The following is a 15,223-nucleotide window of genomic DNA, read 5'->3' as shown; positions in this document are numbered from 1 at the left end:
CATAGATGAGATAATATGGATGAATTACTTTTGGAAGCTATTTAGACACAAGGTTGGAGACCCCTGGTATGGAGTCTCCTGCTCAAGCTGGGGGTTGGATTAGAAGACCTCCAAGGCCCCTTCCCCACTATTATTCTACATTCTCTTGAGCGACCTTCTGACCAGGAGAACATTCCAAAGTGGGCTTTCCCCTTCCTGCATGAATCAAACCTATCGGACATTAGCTAGGCCACCTTTTTCTCGCTTCTGCCTCTCCCTTAATCTCTTTGTTTTCCTTCCTTCCTTCTTCCTGAATCTTTGTTTTCCTTCTTTCTCCCTGAATTTTTCCTTCCTTCCTTCCTTCTCCCTGAATCTGTTTTCCTTCCTTTCTTCTCCCTGAATCTCTGTTTTCCTTCCTTTCTTCTCTCTGAATCTTTGTTTTCCTTCCTCCTTCCTTCCCCCTGAATCTGTTTTCCTTCCTCCCTTCCTTTCTTCTCCCTGAATCTGTTTTCCTTCCTTCCTTCCTCCTTCCTTCCTTCTCCCTGAATCTGTTTTCCTTCCTTCCTTCCTCCTCCCTGAATCTGTTTTCCTTCCTTCCTCCTCCCTGAATCTGTTTTCCTTCCTTCCTTCCTTCCTCCTTCCTCCCTTCCCCCTGAATCTGTTTTCCTTCCTCCCTCCCTCCCTATCTACCCTTCCTTCAAAGGTCTGAGATATTTAGCCCCCAATCTTCGACCCCTCCTGCCTGAAGAAGTTAACCAAGGCCGCTCCGCCAATGGGGACCCCCACCCCCCACCCTTGATGGAAAGCTGCTTAGCTGTCAAGCTGCCAACTCTACTTCTCTTCTTCCCTTTTCGTCCGCTAACGCGGCCGCCCGATTATTTTCCTGGCACACGGAGGAGGCTGGTTTGCATATTTCGCCGATTCAGGTCACATCCCCGTTCACACACGCGCGGGCGCTGTAGCCAGCGTCTGTTGATATTCTCGGTCCCTTGCCCAATTTCCAGTTTGAGGTGAAAGCCTTCCTTATTAGCCAATTTGGGTACCCATTTACTGTGAATTACTCAGCCTGATTATTATTCATGAATGGATAAATCTCAAATCTCGGCTCCCCCGCTAGGCCGTTTTGCTCGTCCTCCTCTCTCCGGCTCGCGGAATGAATATATTTTAAAAGGAAAACAGAAGGCCGCGAACGACGACGCTTCGATACCGCAAACACCACCGACGGCTGAGAAAGGATGTCAGGCTGGCAAAGACATTGTTTACCCCACAGGCGCGATGTGCCAAAAATAGAAGAATTCTTTATTGGCCAAGTGTGATTGGACACACAAGGAATTTGTCTTTTGGTGCATAGGCTCTCAGTGTACATAAAAGAAAAGACATAATAGAATAGAATGGAATAGAATAGAATAGAATAGAATTCTTTATTGGCCAAGTGTGATTGGACACACAAGGAATTTGTCTTTGGTGAATAGGCTCTCAGTGTACATAAAAGAAAAGACAGAATAGAATAGAATAGAATTCTTTATTGGCCAAGTGTGATTGGACACACAAGGAATTTGTCTTGGGGGCATAGGCTCTCAGTGTACATAAAAGAAAAGACAGAATAGAATAGAATAGAATAGAATAGAATAGTAGAATAGAATAGAATTCTTTATTGGCCAAGTGTGATTGGACACACAAGGAATTTGTCTTGGGGGCATAGGCTCTCAGTGTACATAAAAGAAAAGACATAATAGAATAGAATAGAATTCTTTATTGGCCAAGTGTGATTGGACACACAAGGAATTTGTCTTGGGGGCATAGGCTCTCAGTGTACATAAAAGAAAAGACAGAATAGAATAGAATGGAATAGAATAGAATTCTTTATTGGCCAAGTGTGATTGGACAGACAAGGAATTTGTCTTGGGGGCATAGGCTCTCAGTGTACATAAAAGAAAAGACAGAATAGAATAGAATGGAATAGAATAGAATAGAATTCTTTATTGGCCAAGTGTTATTGGACACACAAGGAATTTGTCTTGGGGGCATAGGCTCTCAGTGTACATAAAAGAAAAGATAAATTTGTCAAGAATCGTGAAGGAATCATAATCCCCTCAACATTGTTTTTTCCCATCACTCATGTCACCCATTTCCTCCCACTTATGATGCAAGGGGTCAGACTGTATCTTGTTGCTTGTATCCTTAAGATTTTTATTAATATTGATTGTTTCTTCGTTGCTTATTTGACCCCTATGACAATCATTAAGTGTTGTAACCTCACGATTCTTGACAAATGTATATTGAGAGCCTACGCACCAAAGACAAATTCCTTGTGTTTCCAATCACACTTGGCCAATAAAGAATTCTATCTATCTACAACACTTAATGATTGTCATAGGGGTCAAATAAGCAATGAGGAAACAATCCATATTAATAAAAATCTTAAGGATACAAGCAACAAGTTACAGTCATACAGTCATATATGGGAGGAAAGAGAAGAGGAGAATAGAATGGAATAGAATAGGAAATAATTGGAATGGAATGGAATAGAGTATGGAATAAGAATAAGAATAGAATGGAATAGAATATAGTAGAGTAGAGTAGAACAGAGCAGAGTAGAATAGAATAGAATTCTTTATTGGCAGTCAGGAAACAATTTAATAAAAATCTTAAGATACAAACAACACATTACAATCCTAAGTGGGAGGAAAAGTGTGATAGGAATGATGGGAAAAACTAGTAGTAATAATAGTGCAGACTTAGTAAAAGGTTTGACAGTGTTGAGGGAGTTATTTGTTTAGCAGAGTGATGGCGTTTGGGAAAAAATTGTTCTTGGGTCTAGTTTTCTTGGTGTGCATTGCTCTGTAGCGACATTTTGAGGGAAGGAGTTGAAAAAGTTTGTGTCCAGGATGCAAGGGGTCAGTAAATATTTTCACCGCCCTCTTTTTGACTCGTGCAGTGTATGGGTCCTCAATGGAAGGCAGTAATTGTTTTTTCTGCAGTTCTGATTCTCCTCTGAAGTCTGTGTCGGTCTTGTTGTGTTGCAGCACCAAACCAGACAATTATAGAGGTGCAGATGACAGACTCAATGATTCCTCTGTAGAACTGTATCAGCAGCTCCTTGGGCAGTTTGTGCTTCCTGAGTTGGCACAGAAAGAACATTCAGAAAGAAAAAAGCAGCATCCAAACAGTCTGGCATCCTCCTATGTTGGCAAGAAACAAACCAGGATTTCCTTCATGTAATGCTGGCTTTTATTTTATTTCTTTTTTTGGAAAAGAGGTGATCCTTTTCCCCAGGTAGGCCGCGAAAGCTGCTAATCCAATTAACACATCTTGGGTTTAAATTCTCCCTTTCCTTTGTCTTCCTCCCCTGGAGGGGAAAGCTCTGTCGAAATCGATCGCCCGGAGAACTCTGACGCAAATCCCTTCGGCGGGCGCGGAGACCTGTGTAGCCTCCTGAGTTTATTTATTTTTTTGACCGGAGCTGAGAAAAAAAACCAGAGTGGGAATTTCTCCCAGATGTGGGATTACCAACCGTCCTTATACCGAAATGAATGTGGTGTAAGACACATGTCTTGTAGCTGTGACTCACTGCTGTGCGACACCGCTGTTACAGAGTGAAAAAACAAAAAGTCACAACAACAACAACAACAACAACAACAACAACAACCCTCTCTCTCTCTCCCCTCCACCCTGGATATTTAAAAACAATAAAGCTATTAAAACCAGTGCCAATCATAGGCCAAATTATTTCACAAGGAGTCTTGTTAGGCAGATAAAATGAGAATCTTCTCACAAAGAGGGAGGAAGAAGAGGAGGAGGAGGAAGAAAAGGAAGAGGAGGAGGAAAAGGAGGAGGGAAGGGTGAGACGGAAGGGAGGAGGAAGAGAAGAAAGATGAGGGGGAAAAGAAAAGGAAGAAAAGGAAGAGAAGGGGGAAAAGCCGGAGGAAGAGGAGAAGAAGGGAGAGGAAGAGGAGGGAAGAAGAGAGGGAGAGGAGGAGGAAAAAGAGGAGAAGGAGGAGGAGGGGAAGGAGGAGGAGGGGGAGCAAAAGGAAGAGGGAGGGGGAGGCTGGAAGGAAGAGGAAGAGAAGGAGGAAAAGAGGAAGAGTGGAGGAAGACGAGGAGGAGAAGGAAGAGAAGAAGGAAGAGAGGAGGAGCAAAAGTAGGAGAGGGAAGAAGAGCGGGAAGAAAAGGAGGGATTTGCAATATTAATATGTTAAATGAAACTGTATTGGATCTGTAATAACAATTTTATGAATTATCCTTTTTTTAACAATAAAAGTTTAAATATTTTTTTAAAAAAAAGAAAAGGAAGGAAGGAAGGAGGAGGGGAGGAGGAAGAGGAAAAGGAAGAGAGGACTGTGGGGTTCTTGGCGGTCCCTGAGCTTAGCTGTTTTCTTGCAAATCCTTCCTTCCTTCCTTCCTTCCATCCATCTTTCCTCCCTTCCTTCCTTCCTTCCTTCCATCTTTCCTTCCTTCCTTCCATCTTTCCTTCCTTCCTTCCTTCCTTCCTTCCTTCCTTCCTTCCTTCCTTCCTTCCTTCCTTCCTTCTTCCCTCCCGGAATCTCTCTTTTGAGTTGTTGGAACTGTACCTGTGAAAATCTACAAAAACATATATATCCATATACATACATATATATTTTAAAAAAGATTTCCATAAAACTCTACATAAGATTTTTAGAAGAGCGTCTGTCCCCTTCTCCTCTCCTCCAACGTCCCACCCCTAACTCTCCCCTCCCCGTTTCTCAACCCCCGGTAACCCCGAGCATCTGACTGGCAAGCATTTCACATATCAATCCCAGCAGAACAAATTGAATTCGATGTTGAAACCAAGCTGGGTTTCTGTTTGCCAAAGCCTACCTACTCTGCTCGCACTAATCCTTTCCCGGCTGCTGAAGACCACAGAAGGCGTCTTACGGGGAGACTTGGCTTGCCATGAAAAAAAAAAAAATTACACGGGGAGGGAAGAGATGACGCCCAAGTACAAGTAGCAGAGACCTCCCTAACTCTTGTCGGTGTCCTTTTAACTTGGATGTTCCCCTAGAGCAGTGTTTTTCAACCAGTGTGCCGTGGCACACTAGTGTGCCGCGAGACATGGTCAGGTGTGCCGCGAAGCTCAGAGAGAAAGAAAGCAAGAGAGAGAGAAAGCAAGAGAGAGAGAAAGAAAGAGAGAAAGAAAGAAAAAGAAAGAAAGAGCAAGAGCGCGAGAGAAAGAGAACAAGAGAGAGAAAGAGAGAAAGACAGAGAGAGCAAGAGAGAGAAAGAAAACAAGAGAGAGAGAAAGAGAGGGAGGGAAGGAGGGAGAGAGAAAGATATAGAGGGAGGTAGGGAGGGAGAGAGAAAGAGCAAAATAGAGAGGAAGGAAGGAAGATAAAGAGGGATGGAGAGAGAGAAAGAGGAAGGAAGGGAAAGAGGGAGAAACAGAGCAAAGGGGAGGAAGAGAGAGAGAGATAATTTTTTTGCCCAAACTTTTTTTAGCCCCCCTCCCCTCCCCCGCTCAATGTGCCCTAGGGTTTCATAAATGTAAAAAATGTGCCGCGGCTCAAAAAAGGTTGAAAATCACTGCCCTAGAGGTAAATTTTCTGGCTTGGTATAGAAGAGAAGGCAAAACCGCAGTGGAGGTGGCGTTAAGCTTGTCATCAGCTTAGAGCCTTTACGTTGCCATAAATGTGATCCAATTTCCTCTCAAATTCTGTTTTTATCCTTATCTGGTGCTCGTTCAAATTGGCGGACTAGAGTCTTGGATGTAGGTAGTCCTCAGCTGACCCCACATTTTTGCTGCTGAGCCAAATACTCATAAGGGGCTAAGCCAAATGTAAAACTTTTTTAGTTGGTTTTCCTTGAATGCGGTCGATTTTGTCGTCTGCCAATTATTAGTCCATAATTTTTCCCAGTTCAATTGTGTAACCAAAATTTATTCCCCAGCTTATCACATTTTCTTTTACAATCTCCACTTCTGTTTCATAACAAATCAAAAATGTATATATTTTGCCAATAAGAAACATAGAAACATAGAAGACTGACGGCAGAAAAAGACCTCATGGTCCATCTAGTCTGCCCTTATACTATTTCCTGTATTTCATCTTACAATGGATATATGTTTATCCCAGGCATGTTTAAATTCAGTTACTGTGGATTTACCAACCACGTCTGCTGGAAGTTTGTTGCAAGGATCTACTACTCTTTCAGTGAAATAATATTTTCTCACATTGCTTTTGATATTTCCCCCAACTAACTTCAGATTGTGTCCCCTTGTTCTTGTGTTCACTTTCCTATTAAAAACACTTCCCTCCTGGACCTTCTTTAACCCTTTAACATATTTAAATGTTTCGATCATGTCCCCCCTTTTCCTTCTGTCCTCCAGACTATACAGATTGAGTTCATTAAGTCTTTCCTGATACGTTTTATGCTTAAGATTTTCCACCATTCTTGTAGCCCGTCTTTGGACCCGTTCAATTTTGTCAATATCTTTTTGTAGGTGAGGTCTCCAGAACTGAACACAGTATTATTCCAAATGTGGTCTCACCAGCGCTCTATATAAGGGGATCACAATCTCCCTCTTCCTGCTTGTTATACCTCTAGCTATGCAGCCAAGCATCCTACTTGCTTTTCCTACTGTCCGACCACACTGCTCACCCATTTTGAGACTGTCAGAAATCACTACCCCTAAACCCTTCTCTTCTGAAGTTTTTGATAACACAGAACTGCCAATGCAATACTCAGACTGAGTAATTAATTTTTCATCGTCTTTTAGGAGTGTCCTGTCCGCTCCTTCTCACTTTTGAGATCAACTGATTTAATCTCTTCAGGCTTAAGATGAGATCCTCTCCCATCTGGTGCTCCGAAGGTGGGCTAAAATTTCCACTTCCAAGATCTGAGCTCGTAAGGGATTTGACTGTGTTATTTTCTCCCTTGACTCCTAAAAGATTCGGATGTTCTTTCCCAAATCCTGAAGGATTTAAGTGAAGGCTTGACCACGCTAACCCTCAGCGTTCTGCCCTTCTCTCTCCATCTCTGACTTCCCAGGGAGTTAGGGGTCTTGATCCTACAGGCAATAAATTCTGGTGGAATTTAGAAGCTGCTTTAGCTGGGATTAACTCTGGGCTGCCCTCTTTTGTCCTCTCCACCCCATACATGCTGCGAAAGGACCCCGAGGCGTCAGGAAAGGATGGTCTTCCACAGGGATAAACGGATACCCCTGGAAGCTTGGGCTTATTGCAGAAACACCATGGGAAATAGCTTTTTCGTCTGCAGAGGATTAATCTGGCAAATCTGCCTCGTCTCCTACCAAGCCAGGTGTGTGTCATAGGAGCTATCGGCCACCTGTACACGAAGCCTTTGCCTTACGGGCCAAGTTTTGAGCCCCAAACGTCCATCGCTCCAATGAGGCAAGTGAGTTTTGACCCGTTTAATGCCATCCTTGACATAGTTGTTAAGTTAGCTGACGCGCTCGTAAAATGAATCGGGCTACCCACCTTGGATTGGCTTGTAGGCAAAGGGGACATTGCAACCATCAGCAGGAGGAGGGAGAAGAAGAGGAGGGTTAGAGGGAGGAGGAGGAGGAAGATGAGGGAAAAGAAGAAGAAAGGGGGAAGAAGGAAGAGGAGGAGGAGAAGAGGAAGGGGAAGAAGGAGGAGGAGGAGGAGAAGAGGAAGGGGAAGAAGAAGGAGGAGGACTAGGAGGAGGAGAAGAAAGAAGAACAGGAGGAAAAGGAGGAGGAGTAGGAGGAGGAGAAAGAACAGGAGGAAGAGAAGAAGGAGAAGAGAAGACGGAGAAGAGAAGAAGAAGAAAGAAGAAGAACAGGAGGAGAGAAGAGAGAAGGAGAAGGAGAAGAAAGAAAGGGAACAGGAGGAAGAGAAGGAGGAGGAAGAGAAAAAGGAGGAGGAGGAGGAAGAACAGGAGGAAGAGAAGAAGGAAGAGGAAGAAGAGAAGGAGAAGGAGAAGGAGAAGGAGAAGGAGAAGGAGAAGAAGAAGAAGAAGAAGAAGAAGAAGAAGAAGAAGAAGAAGAAGAAGAAGAAGAAGAAGAAGAAGAAGAAGAAACAACAACAAAACCAAAACCCTGTAAGGAGATAAATTGTATTGGTGAGGACCAAGTGAAGATCTCAATCAAATTCCTTAGAAACAGGATACTTCACATACCTTTAGGTTTCGAAGTGGCGATTCTAGCTAGTCTCCTCATTGTCTCCTTCATCATCCTCAAGCTTCCCCATGATTTCTTCTAAAATGGCTGTCCGCTTTTTCTTGACGGGTGGATCTGGGTAAGACAAAATGACACCGTTGAGTGGAAGTGGCAGAGCAACAAGTTTTCTGTCTCCTTAGTCAAGTAACCCCAACACTGTCCTAGTGGAGATGCCCTAGGGCCCAGGCAGATAGCACTAACCAGGCTTACAGAATGCAGAATAATACACCTGGAAGGGACCTTGGGGGTCATCTAGTCCAGCCCCCTGCTCCAGCAGGAGATCCCATATCAGGGGTCCCCAAACTTGGCAACTTTAAGACTTGTGGACTTCAACTCCCAGAATTCTTCAGCCGGAGCTCTGGCTGAAGAATTCTGGGAGTTGAAGTCCTCAAGTCTTAAAGTTGCCAAGTTTGAAGACCTCTGCCCCATACCATTCCGGACAAATGGCTGTCCAATTCTTTTCGTGAAAACCTCCACTGATGGAGCTCCCACAACTTCTGGAAGCAAGCCATTGTTGATTTTTCTCATGTCTACATCGAGGTTGGATCTCTCTGTTATGATCTTAGAAACATAGAAACATAGAAGACTGACGGCAGAAAAAGACCTCATGGTCCATCTAGTCTGCCCTTACACTATTTCCTATATTTTGTCTTAGGATGGATATATGTTTATCCCAGGCCTGTTTAAATTCAGTTACTGTGGATTTACCAACCACGTCTGCTGGAAGTTTGTTCCAAGGATCTACTACTCTTTCAGTCAAATAATATTTTCTCATGTTGCTTTTGATCTTTCCCCCAACTAACTTCAGATTGTGTCCCCTTGTTCTTGTGTTCACTTTCCTATTAAAAACACTTCCCTCCTGGATCTTATTTAACCCTTTAACATATTTAAATGTTTCAATACTGTCTCCCCTTTTCCTTCTGTCCTCCAGACTCTACAGATTGAGTTCATTAAGTCTTTCCTGATACGTTTTATGCTTAAGACCTTCCACCATTCTTGTAGCCCGTCTTTGGACCCGTTCAATTTTGTCAATATAAATATATAAATAATAAAACAGTTTGCCTCATTAATGTTATTTTGAAGTATCGGTATATTTTTAAATTACTTATTAATAATAAAATATGCATGGAAAAATATTTCCCCCCAAAAAAATGCTGGGGAAAAAAGTTGTAAGACGTATTGGGGGTTTCAGGGGGGTCGGCTAATATAAGCCGTACCCCAAAAGTTAGACATATGTCTTACTTTCGGGGAAACACGGGGGTATTGCCGGGGGGGGGGGGGAGCCCGATGACGTCGCTTCCAAGCTCCCCGCGTGCCCCTCGCCTTCGCCTCGCCGCCACCGCCTCTTCCCCGGCTTGGCAAAGCGAAGGACGGCGCTGGTCCGAAGCGAGCCGAGGCGGGCGGCGGCTTGCAGCGAAGGCGCTCGTCCCAGCAACCGAGTCCTGCCGAGGCTTGGCTGCAAGCGGCCAGCGAGGCCGACCGGCTCCGAGGCGAGCAGCCGGAGCTGCGCCCTCCTTCGCCCGCCTCCTTTCCGGCAGGCAGGTGGGGCTGCCCAACTGCGCAGAGTGGCTCCTCCCCTCCAGACACACGCTTCCCCGACACGCGTCTGCGGCTCCACGCGTGCACCGAGGGAAATCCTTTGTGCCTTGCCGCCGAGCTCTCCCACCTGCTCGGCGGCCGCAAGCCTCTCCCTGCCACCGCACTGCCGAGGGAACCGCCGCCAGGGCTGCTGCCGCGCTGCCGAGCAGATCAGCTGCTGGGCGGCCGAAGAAACCTTCCCTGGGTCTTCCCCGCCGCCCACGCAAAGGAGAAACCCCGATCTTCGGCTCTTCGCTGCTGCACCGCCGAGAGGATCGCCGCCAGGGCTGCTGCCGCGCTGCCGAGCGGATCAGAGGCCGGGCGGCCGAAGAATCTTCCCTGGGTCTTCCCCGCCGCCCACGCAAAGGGGAAACCCCAATCTTCGCCTCCTCGCTGCTGCGCCGCTGAAAGGACCCTTTCAATTTTTTTCCAATGTAAGACATACCCCGAAAGTAAGACGTAGTGGGGCTTTTGGGGGTAAAAAGAAAGTAAGACACTGTCTTACTTTCGGGGAAACACGGTAGAATCTTCCACCCATTACTTCTTTTTCTGCCTTCAGGTGCTCTGGAGCAGGGGTCTCCAACCTTGGGAACTTTTAAGCCTGGAGGACTTCAATTCCCAGAATTCTGCAGCCAGGAAAGCTGGCTGGAGAATTCTGGGAGTTGAAGTCCTCCATGCTTAAAGTTCCCAAGGCTGGAGACCCCTGCTCTGGAGGATAAGCCAACTCCCTCTTCTCTTTATTGTGCCACCCCTAGTCCTTTCTCTTTCTTAAGCTCAAAATATCGCTACAGAGCACCACACACCAAGATAACTAGACACAAGAACATTTTTCCCCGAACGCCATCGCTCTGCTAAACAAATAATTCCCTCAACACTGTCAAACTATTCACTGTCTGCACTTCTATTTCTACTAGGTTTTTCTCATCCTTCCCATCACCCATTTCCTCCACTTAAGACTGTAACTTGTTGCTTGTATCCTTAAGATTTTTATTAATATTAATTGTTTCCTCATTGCTTATTTGACCCCTATGACAATCATTAAGTGTTGTGCCTCCTGATTCTTGACAAATGTATCTTTTTCTTTTATGGACACTGGGAGCCTGTGCACCAAAGACAAATTCCTTGTGTGTCCAATCACACTTGGCCAATAAAGAATTCTAATTTTTTTAAAGGTCTTTACATAGAACGAAGATTTGCCGCTGGTACTATATGCCATAGAAATGCTATAAGGTAAGAAATATGTCTATTAAGACAGCTGGGTGTTGGTGGTTGTATTTGTCATTTGTTGTATTTGGCTTTGTTTGTATTTGTTGTTGCCTTTTTTCTTCTTTTTGTATTTATATGTTTAACCCAAGACATTGTATTATATAGCTGCGGTGGCGCAGCAGGTAGAGTGCTGTACTGCAGGCCACTGAAGCTGTCTGCAGATCAGTAGGTCAGCAGTTCAAATCTCATCATCAGCTCAAGGTTGACTCAGCCTTCCATCCTTCCGAGGTGGGTAAAATGAGAACCCGGATTGTGGGGGCAATATGCTGGCTCTGTTAAAAAGTGCTATTGCTAACATGTTGTAAGCCGCCCTGAGTCTAAGGAGAAGGGCGGCATAAAAATTGAAAATAAATAAATAAATAAATAAATAAATAAATAAATAAATAGCACCAAACCCCCCCAAAAATAATTCTATTCCATTCTATTTCACTCCATTCCATTCCTTCTATTCTATAAAAAGCGATTATAAAATGGAATAGGATAAAATAACCATTTTAAATGAAATTTGGAATAAAAGACGAATTAAAATGAAGTTGGAATAAAACACAGTCTTAAAATAAAATTTGGAATAAAACACAGTCCGAAATGAAATTTGGAATGAAAGATGAATTAAAATGAAATTTGGAATAAAAGACGAATTAAAATGAAGTTGGAATAAAACACAGTCTTAAATAAAATTTGGAATAAAACACAGTCCGAAATGAAATTTGGAATAAAAGACGAATTAAAATGAAATTTGGAATAAAAGATGAATTAAAATGAAGTTGGAATAAAACACAGTCTTAAAATAAAATTTGGAATAAAACACAGTCCGAAATGAAATTTGGAATAAAAGATGAATTAAATGAAATTTGGAATAAAAGACTAATTAAAATGAAATTTGGAATAAAAGACTAATTAAAATGAAATTTGGAATAAAAGACTAATTAAAATGAAATTTGGAATAAAAGATGAATTAAAATGAAATTTGGAATAAAACACAGCCTGAAAGGAAATTTGGAATAAAATACAATAATTTAAGAGTATTCCTAAGTAAAACCACTAAAGTGGAATGCCTCGTGTTATTTCGCTTAGTGGTACATTATTGGATTCTAGGAACCTTCACTTCTGCCACTGTGCAGATGTGTCAGCTTTTTCCAACACTTTCCTCTACGTCCCTACCCTTCCCCCCCTTGCTCTTTCTGGCTCCGGTAATTGCTAAGAAAAAGAAACTAAGGAAGGTTTAAGAGAAAAGTGCAAAAAAAGCTACCATGAAAGCAATCATTCCCACCCCCAACCCAGCTCCTTGGATCTGTACAAAAATCCTTTTGTTGACCTCAGCTAAAAGTTTTGCAGAAGAGTCAAAAGTTGACCGCGTTGAGCTGCTCCATACCTATAGGGGTTTTCCGCGGCCTTTTGAGGATGGGGGATGGATCCGATCAGGAAGAACCAAAGATGAGAACAATTTTCCCCCTTTCCTCCTGGACAGGTTTTATTTTTTTTTTAATCATTTTTTAAAAATTTATTTTAATTTATTTACCTACTTAAGAACTTAATTCGTTCTGTAACCAGGTTCTTAAGTAGAAAAGTTTTTCAGTAGAAGCAATTTTTCCCATAGGAATAGATGTAAAAGCAAATAAGGCGTGCAAACCCATTAGGAAAGAAATAAAAGTCTCGGAAGAATATCGAATAGAATAGAATAGGTAAGAATGTAGAATAGAGCAGAGAAGGGAAGAATATAGGATAGAATAGAACAGAACAGAATAGAATAGAATAGAATAGGTAAGAATGTACAATAGAATAGAGAAGGGAAGAATATAGAATAGAATGGAATAGAGCAGAGACAGGTTACAAGCGGTGTGCCACAAGGGTCTGTTCTGGGTCCTATTCTTTTTAATATGTTTGTGAGTGACATAGGGGAAGGTTTGGTAGGGAAGGTTTGCCTATTTGCCGATGACTCTAAAGTGTGCAATAGGGTTGATATTCCTGGAGGGGTCTGTAATATGGTAAATGATTTAGCATTACTAGATAAATGGTCAAAGCAATGGAAACTGCAGTTTAATGTTTCCAAATGTAAAATAATGCACTTGGGGAAAAGGAATCCTAAATCTGAGTATTGCATTGGCAGTTCTGTGTTAGCAAAAACTTCAGAAGAGAAGGATTTAGGGGTAGTGATTTCTGACAGTCTCAAAATGAGTGAGCAGTGTGGTCGGGCGGTAGGAAAGGCAAGTAGGATGCTTGGCTGCATAGCTAGAGGTATAACAAGCAGGAAGAGGGAGATTGTGATCCCCTTATATAGAGCGCTGGTGAGACCACATTTGGAATACTGTGTTCAGTTCTGGAGACCTCACCTACAAAAAGATATTGACAAAATTGAACGGGTCCAAAGACGGGCTACAAGAATGGTGGAAGGTCTTAAGTATAAAACGTATCAGGAAAGACTTAATGAACTCAATCTGTATAGTCTGGAAGACAGAAGGAAAAGGGGGGACATGATCGAAACATTTAAATATGTTAAAGGGTTAAATAAGGTTCAGGAGGGAAGTGTTTTTAACAGGAAAGTGAACACAAGAACAAGGGGACACAATCTGAAGTTAGTTGGGGGAAAGATCAAAGGCAACTTGAGAAAATATTATTTTACTGAAAGAGTAGTAGATCCTTGGAACAAACTTCCAGCAGACGTGGTTGGGAAATCCACAGTAACTGAATTTAAACATGCCTGGGATAAACATATATCCATTGCAAGATAAAATACAGGAAATAGTAAAAGGGCAGACTAGATGGACCATGGGGTCTTTTTCTGCCGTCAGTCTTCTATGTTTCTAATATAATAGAATAGGTAAGAATGTACAATAGAATAGAGAAGGGAAGAATATACAATAGAATAGAATAGGTAAGAATGTAGAATAGAATAGAGAAGGGAAGAATATAGAATAGAATAGAATAGAATAGGTAAAAATGTAGAATAGAATAGAGAAGGGAAGAATATAGGATAGAATAGGTAAGAATGTAGAATAGAATAGAATAGAGAAGGGAAGAATATAGAATAGAATAGAATAGGTAAGAATGTAGAATAGAATAGAGAAGGGAAGAATATAGAACAGAATAGAATAGAATAGGTAAGAATGTAGAATAGAATAGGGAAGAGAAGGGAAGAATATAGAATAGAATAGAATAGAATAGGTAAGAATGTAGAATAGAATAGAGAAGAGAAGGGAAGAATATAGAATAGAATGGAATGGAATAGAATAGAGAAGGGAAGACTATGGAATAGAATTGGATAGGATAGGATAGAATAAAATAGCATAGCATAGCATGGAATGGAACAGAACAGGATAGAATAGAAGGCATGGCATGGCATGGCATGCTCTTGGGTCTTCTTAACCAAAGTCCTTCTGCACTGGTGAGAAAGTTTCTTGGAGTCTAAAATTCAATTTTCCCCCCACCTGTTCTGCGTATCCCGCAGGAGCCCATGGCTGAAACTACTCCTTATTTGCTCCCCCCCCCCTCTGTCTCCCTCGACAATTGTTAAAAACACAGGAGCAGAAGTACCACCATCCTGGCTTCCTGTCAAGGAATTAATTGAAAAATAAAATCATTGGTGTATGGAAGGAGTGGGGGGTGGGGGGGAAGCAGGGTGGATTCCCCCAAATGCAGAACCGTTTGGGTTTGGAGTGGGAACAGGATTTGGGGAAGGGGATTTGGGTGGGAGGGGGAATGTCCGCCTCTTGTCAGGTTAATTTCCCTTATATTGATGTTTTCCTGACATTTATTTGCTGTTTATCTTGGGGAAGCAGCTGTAATGCTAGGAGAAAATGCAGCAGCTTGTTCTGTCTGTTTATTTTACACCCTATTTTCCCCGAGTCCTGGGGAAAAAAAAAAGTACATTTATTTGTTTGTTGGAGACGGGCGTTTTTGATGGGGAAGATTGGGATTTGAACAGCTGTTCTCCACATGGAGAGAGAGAGAGAGAAAGAGAGGGAAAGAAAGAGAGAGAGAAAGAGAGAGGGGGGGGAAAGAGAGAGAGGGAAAGAGAGGAAGAGAGGGAAAGAGAGAGAGAGAGAGAAAGAGATAGAGAGAGGGAAAGAGAGAGAGAGAGAGAAAGAGAGGGAAAGAAATAGAGAGGGAAAGAGAGAGAGGGGGGAAGAAAGAGAGAGGGAAAGAGAGAGAGAGAGAGAAAGAGAGGGAAAGAAAGAGAGAGAGAGAGAAAGAGAGAGAGGGGGAAAGAGAGAGAGGGAAAGAGAGGAAGAGAGGGAAAGAGAA

General features: G+C 42.8%; 1 protein-coding gene across 2 annotated transcripts in view; it reads right to left on the bottom strand.

Moving 5' to 3' along the window:
- Positions 1 to 2,579: 2,579 nt before the first annotated feature.
- RBM19 (RNA binding motif protein 19) overlaps positions 2,580 to 15,223 on the bottom strand; it is a 96,248-nt gene continuing 83,604 nt past the window's right edge. The window contains exons 24-25 of one of the 2 annotated variants that reach the window (XM_070762971.1): positions 8,098 to 8,212; positions 2,580 to 3,565 (exon numbers count right to left, since the gene is read on the bottom strand). In XM_070762971.1, coding sequence (XP_070619072.1) covers positions 8,121 to 8,212 — 92 coding nt within the window. In that variant the 3' untranslated portion in view covers positions 2,580 to 3,565; positions 8,098 to 8,120. The remainder of the gene's footprint in view (positions 3,566 to 8,097; positions 8,213 to 15,223) is intronic. The other variant, XM_070762972.1, reaches the window with a different exon arrangement.

Source organism: Erythrolamprus reginae, chromosome 10 (assembly GCF_031021105.1).
Source record: "Erythrolamprus reginae isolate rEryReg1 chromosome 10, rEryReg1.hap1, whole genome shotgun sequence".
Taxonomy (NCBI): domain Eukaryota; kingdom Metazoa; phylum Chordata; class Lepidosauria; order Squamata; family Dipsadidae; genus Erythrolamprus; species Erythrolamprus reginae.
Note: the sequence above shows the minus strand (reverse complement) of the source record. Positions and strands in the feature narration are given on the sequence as shown.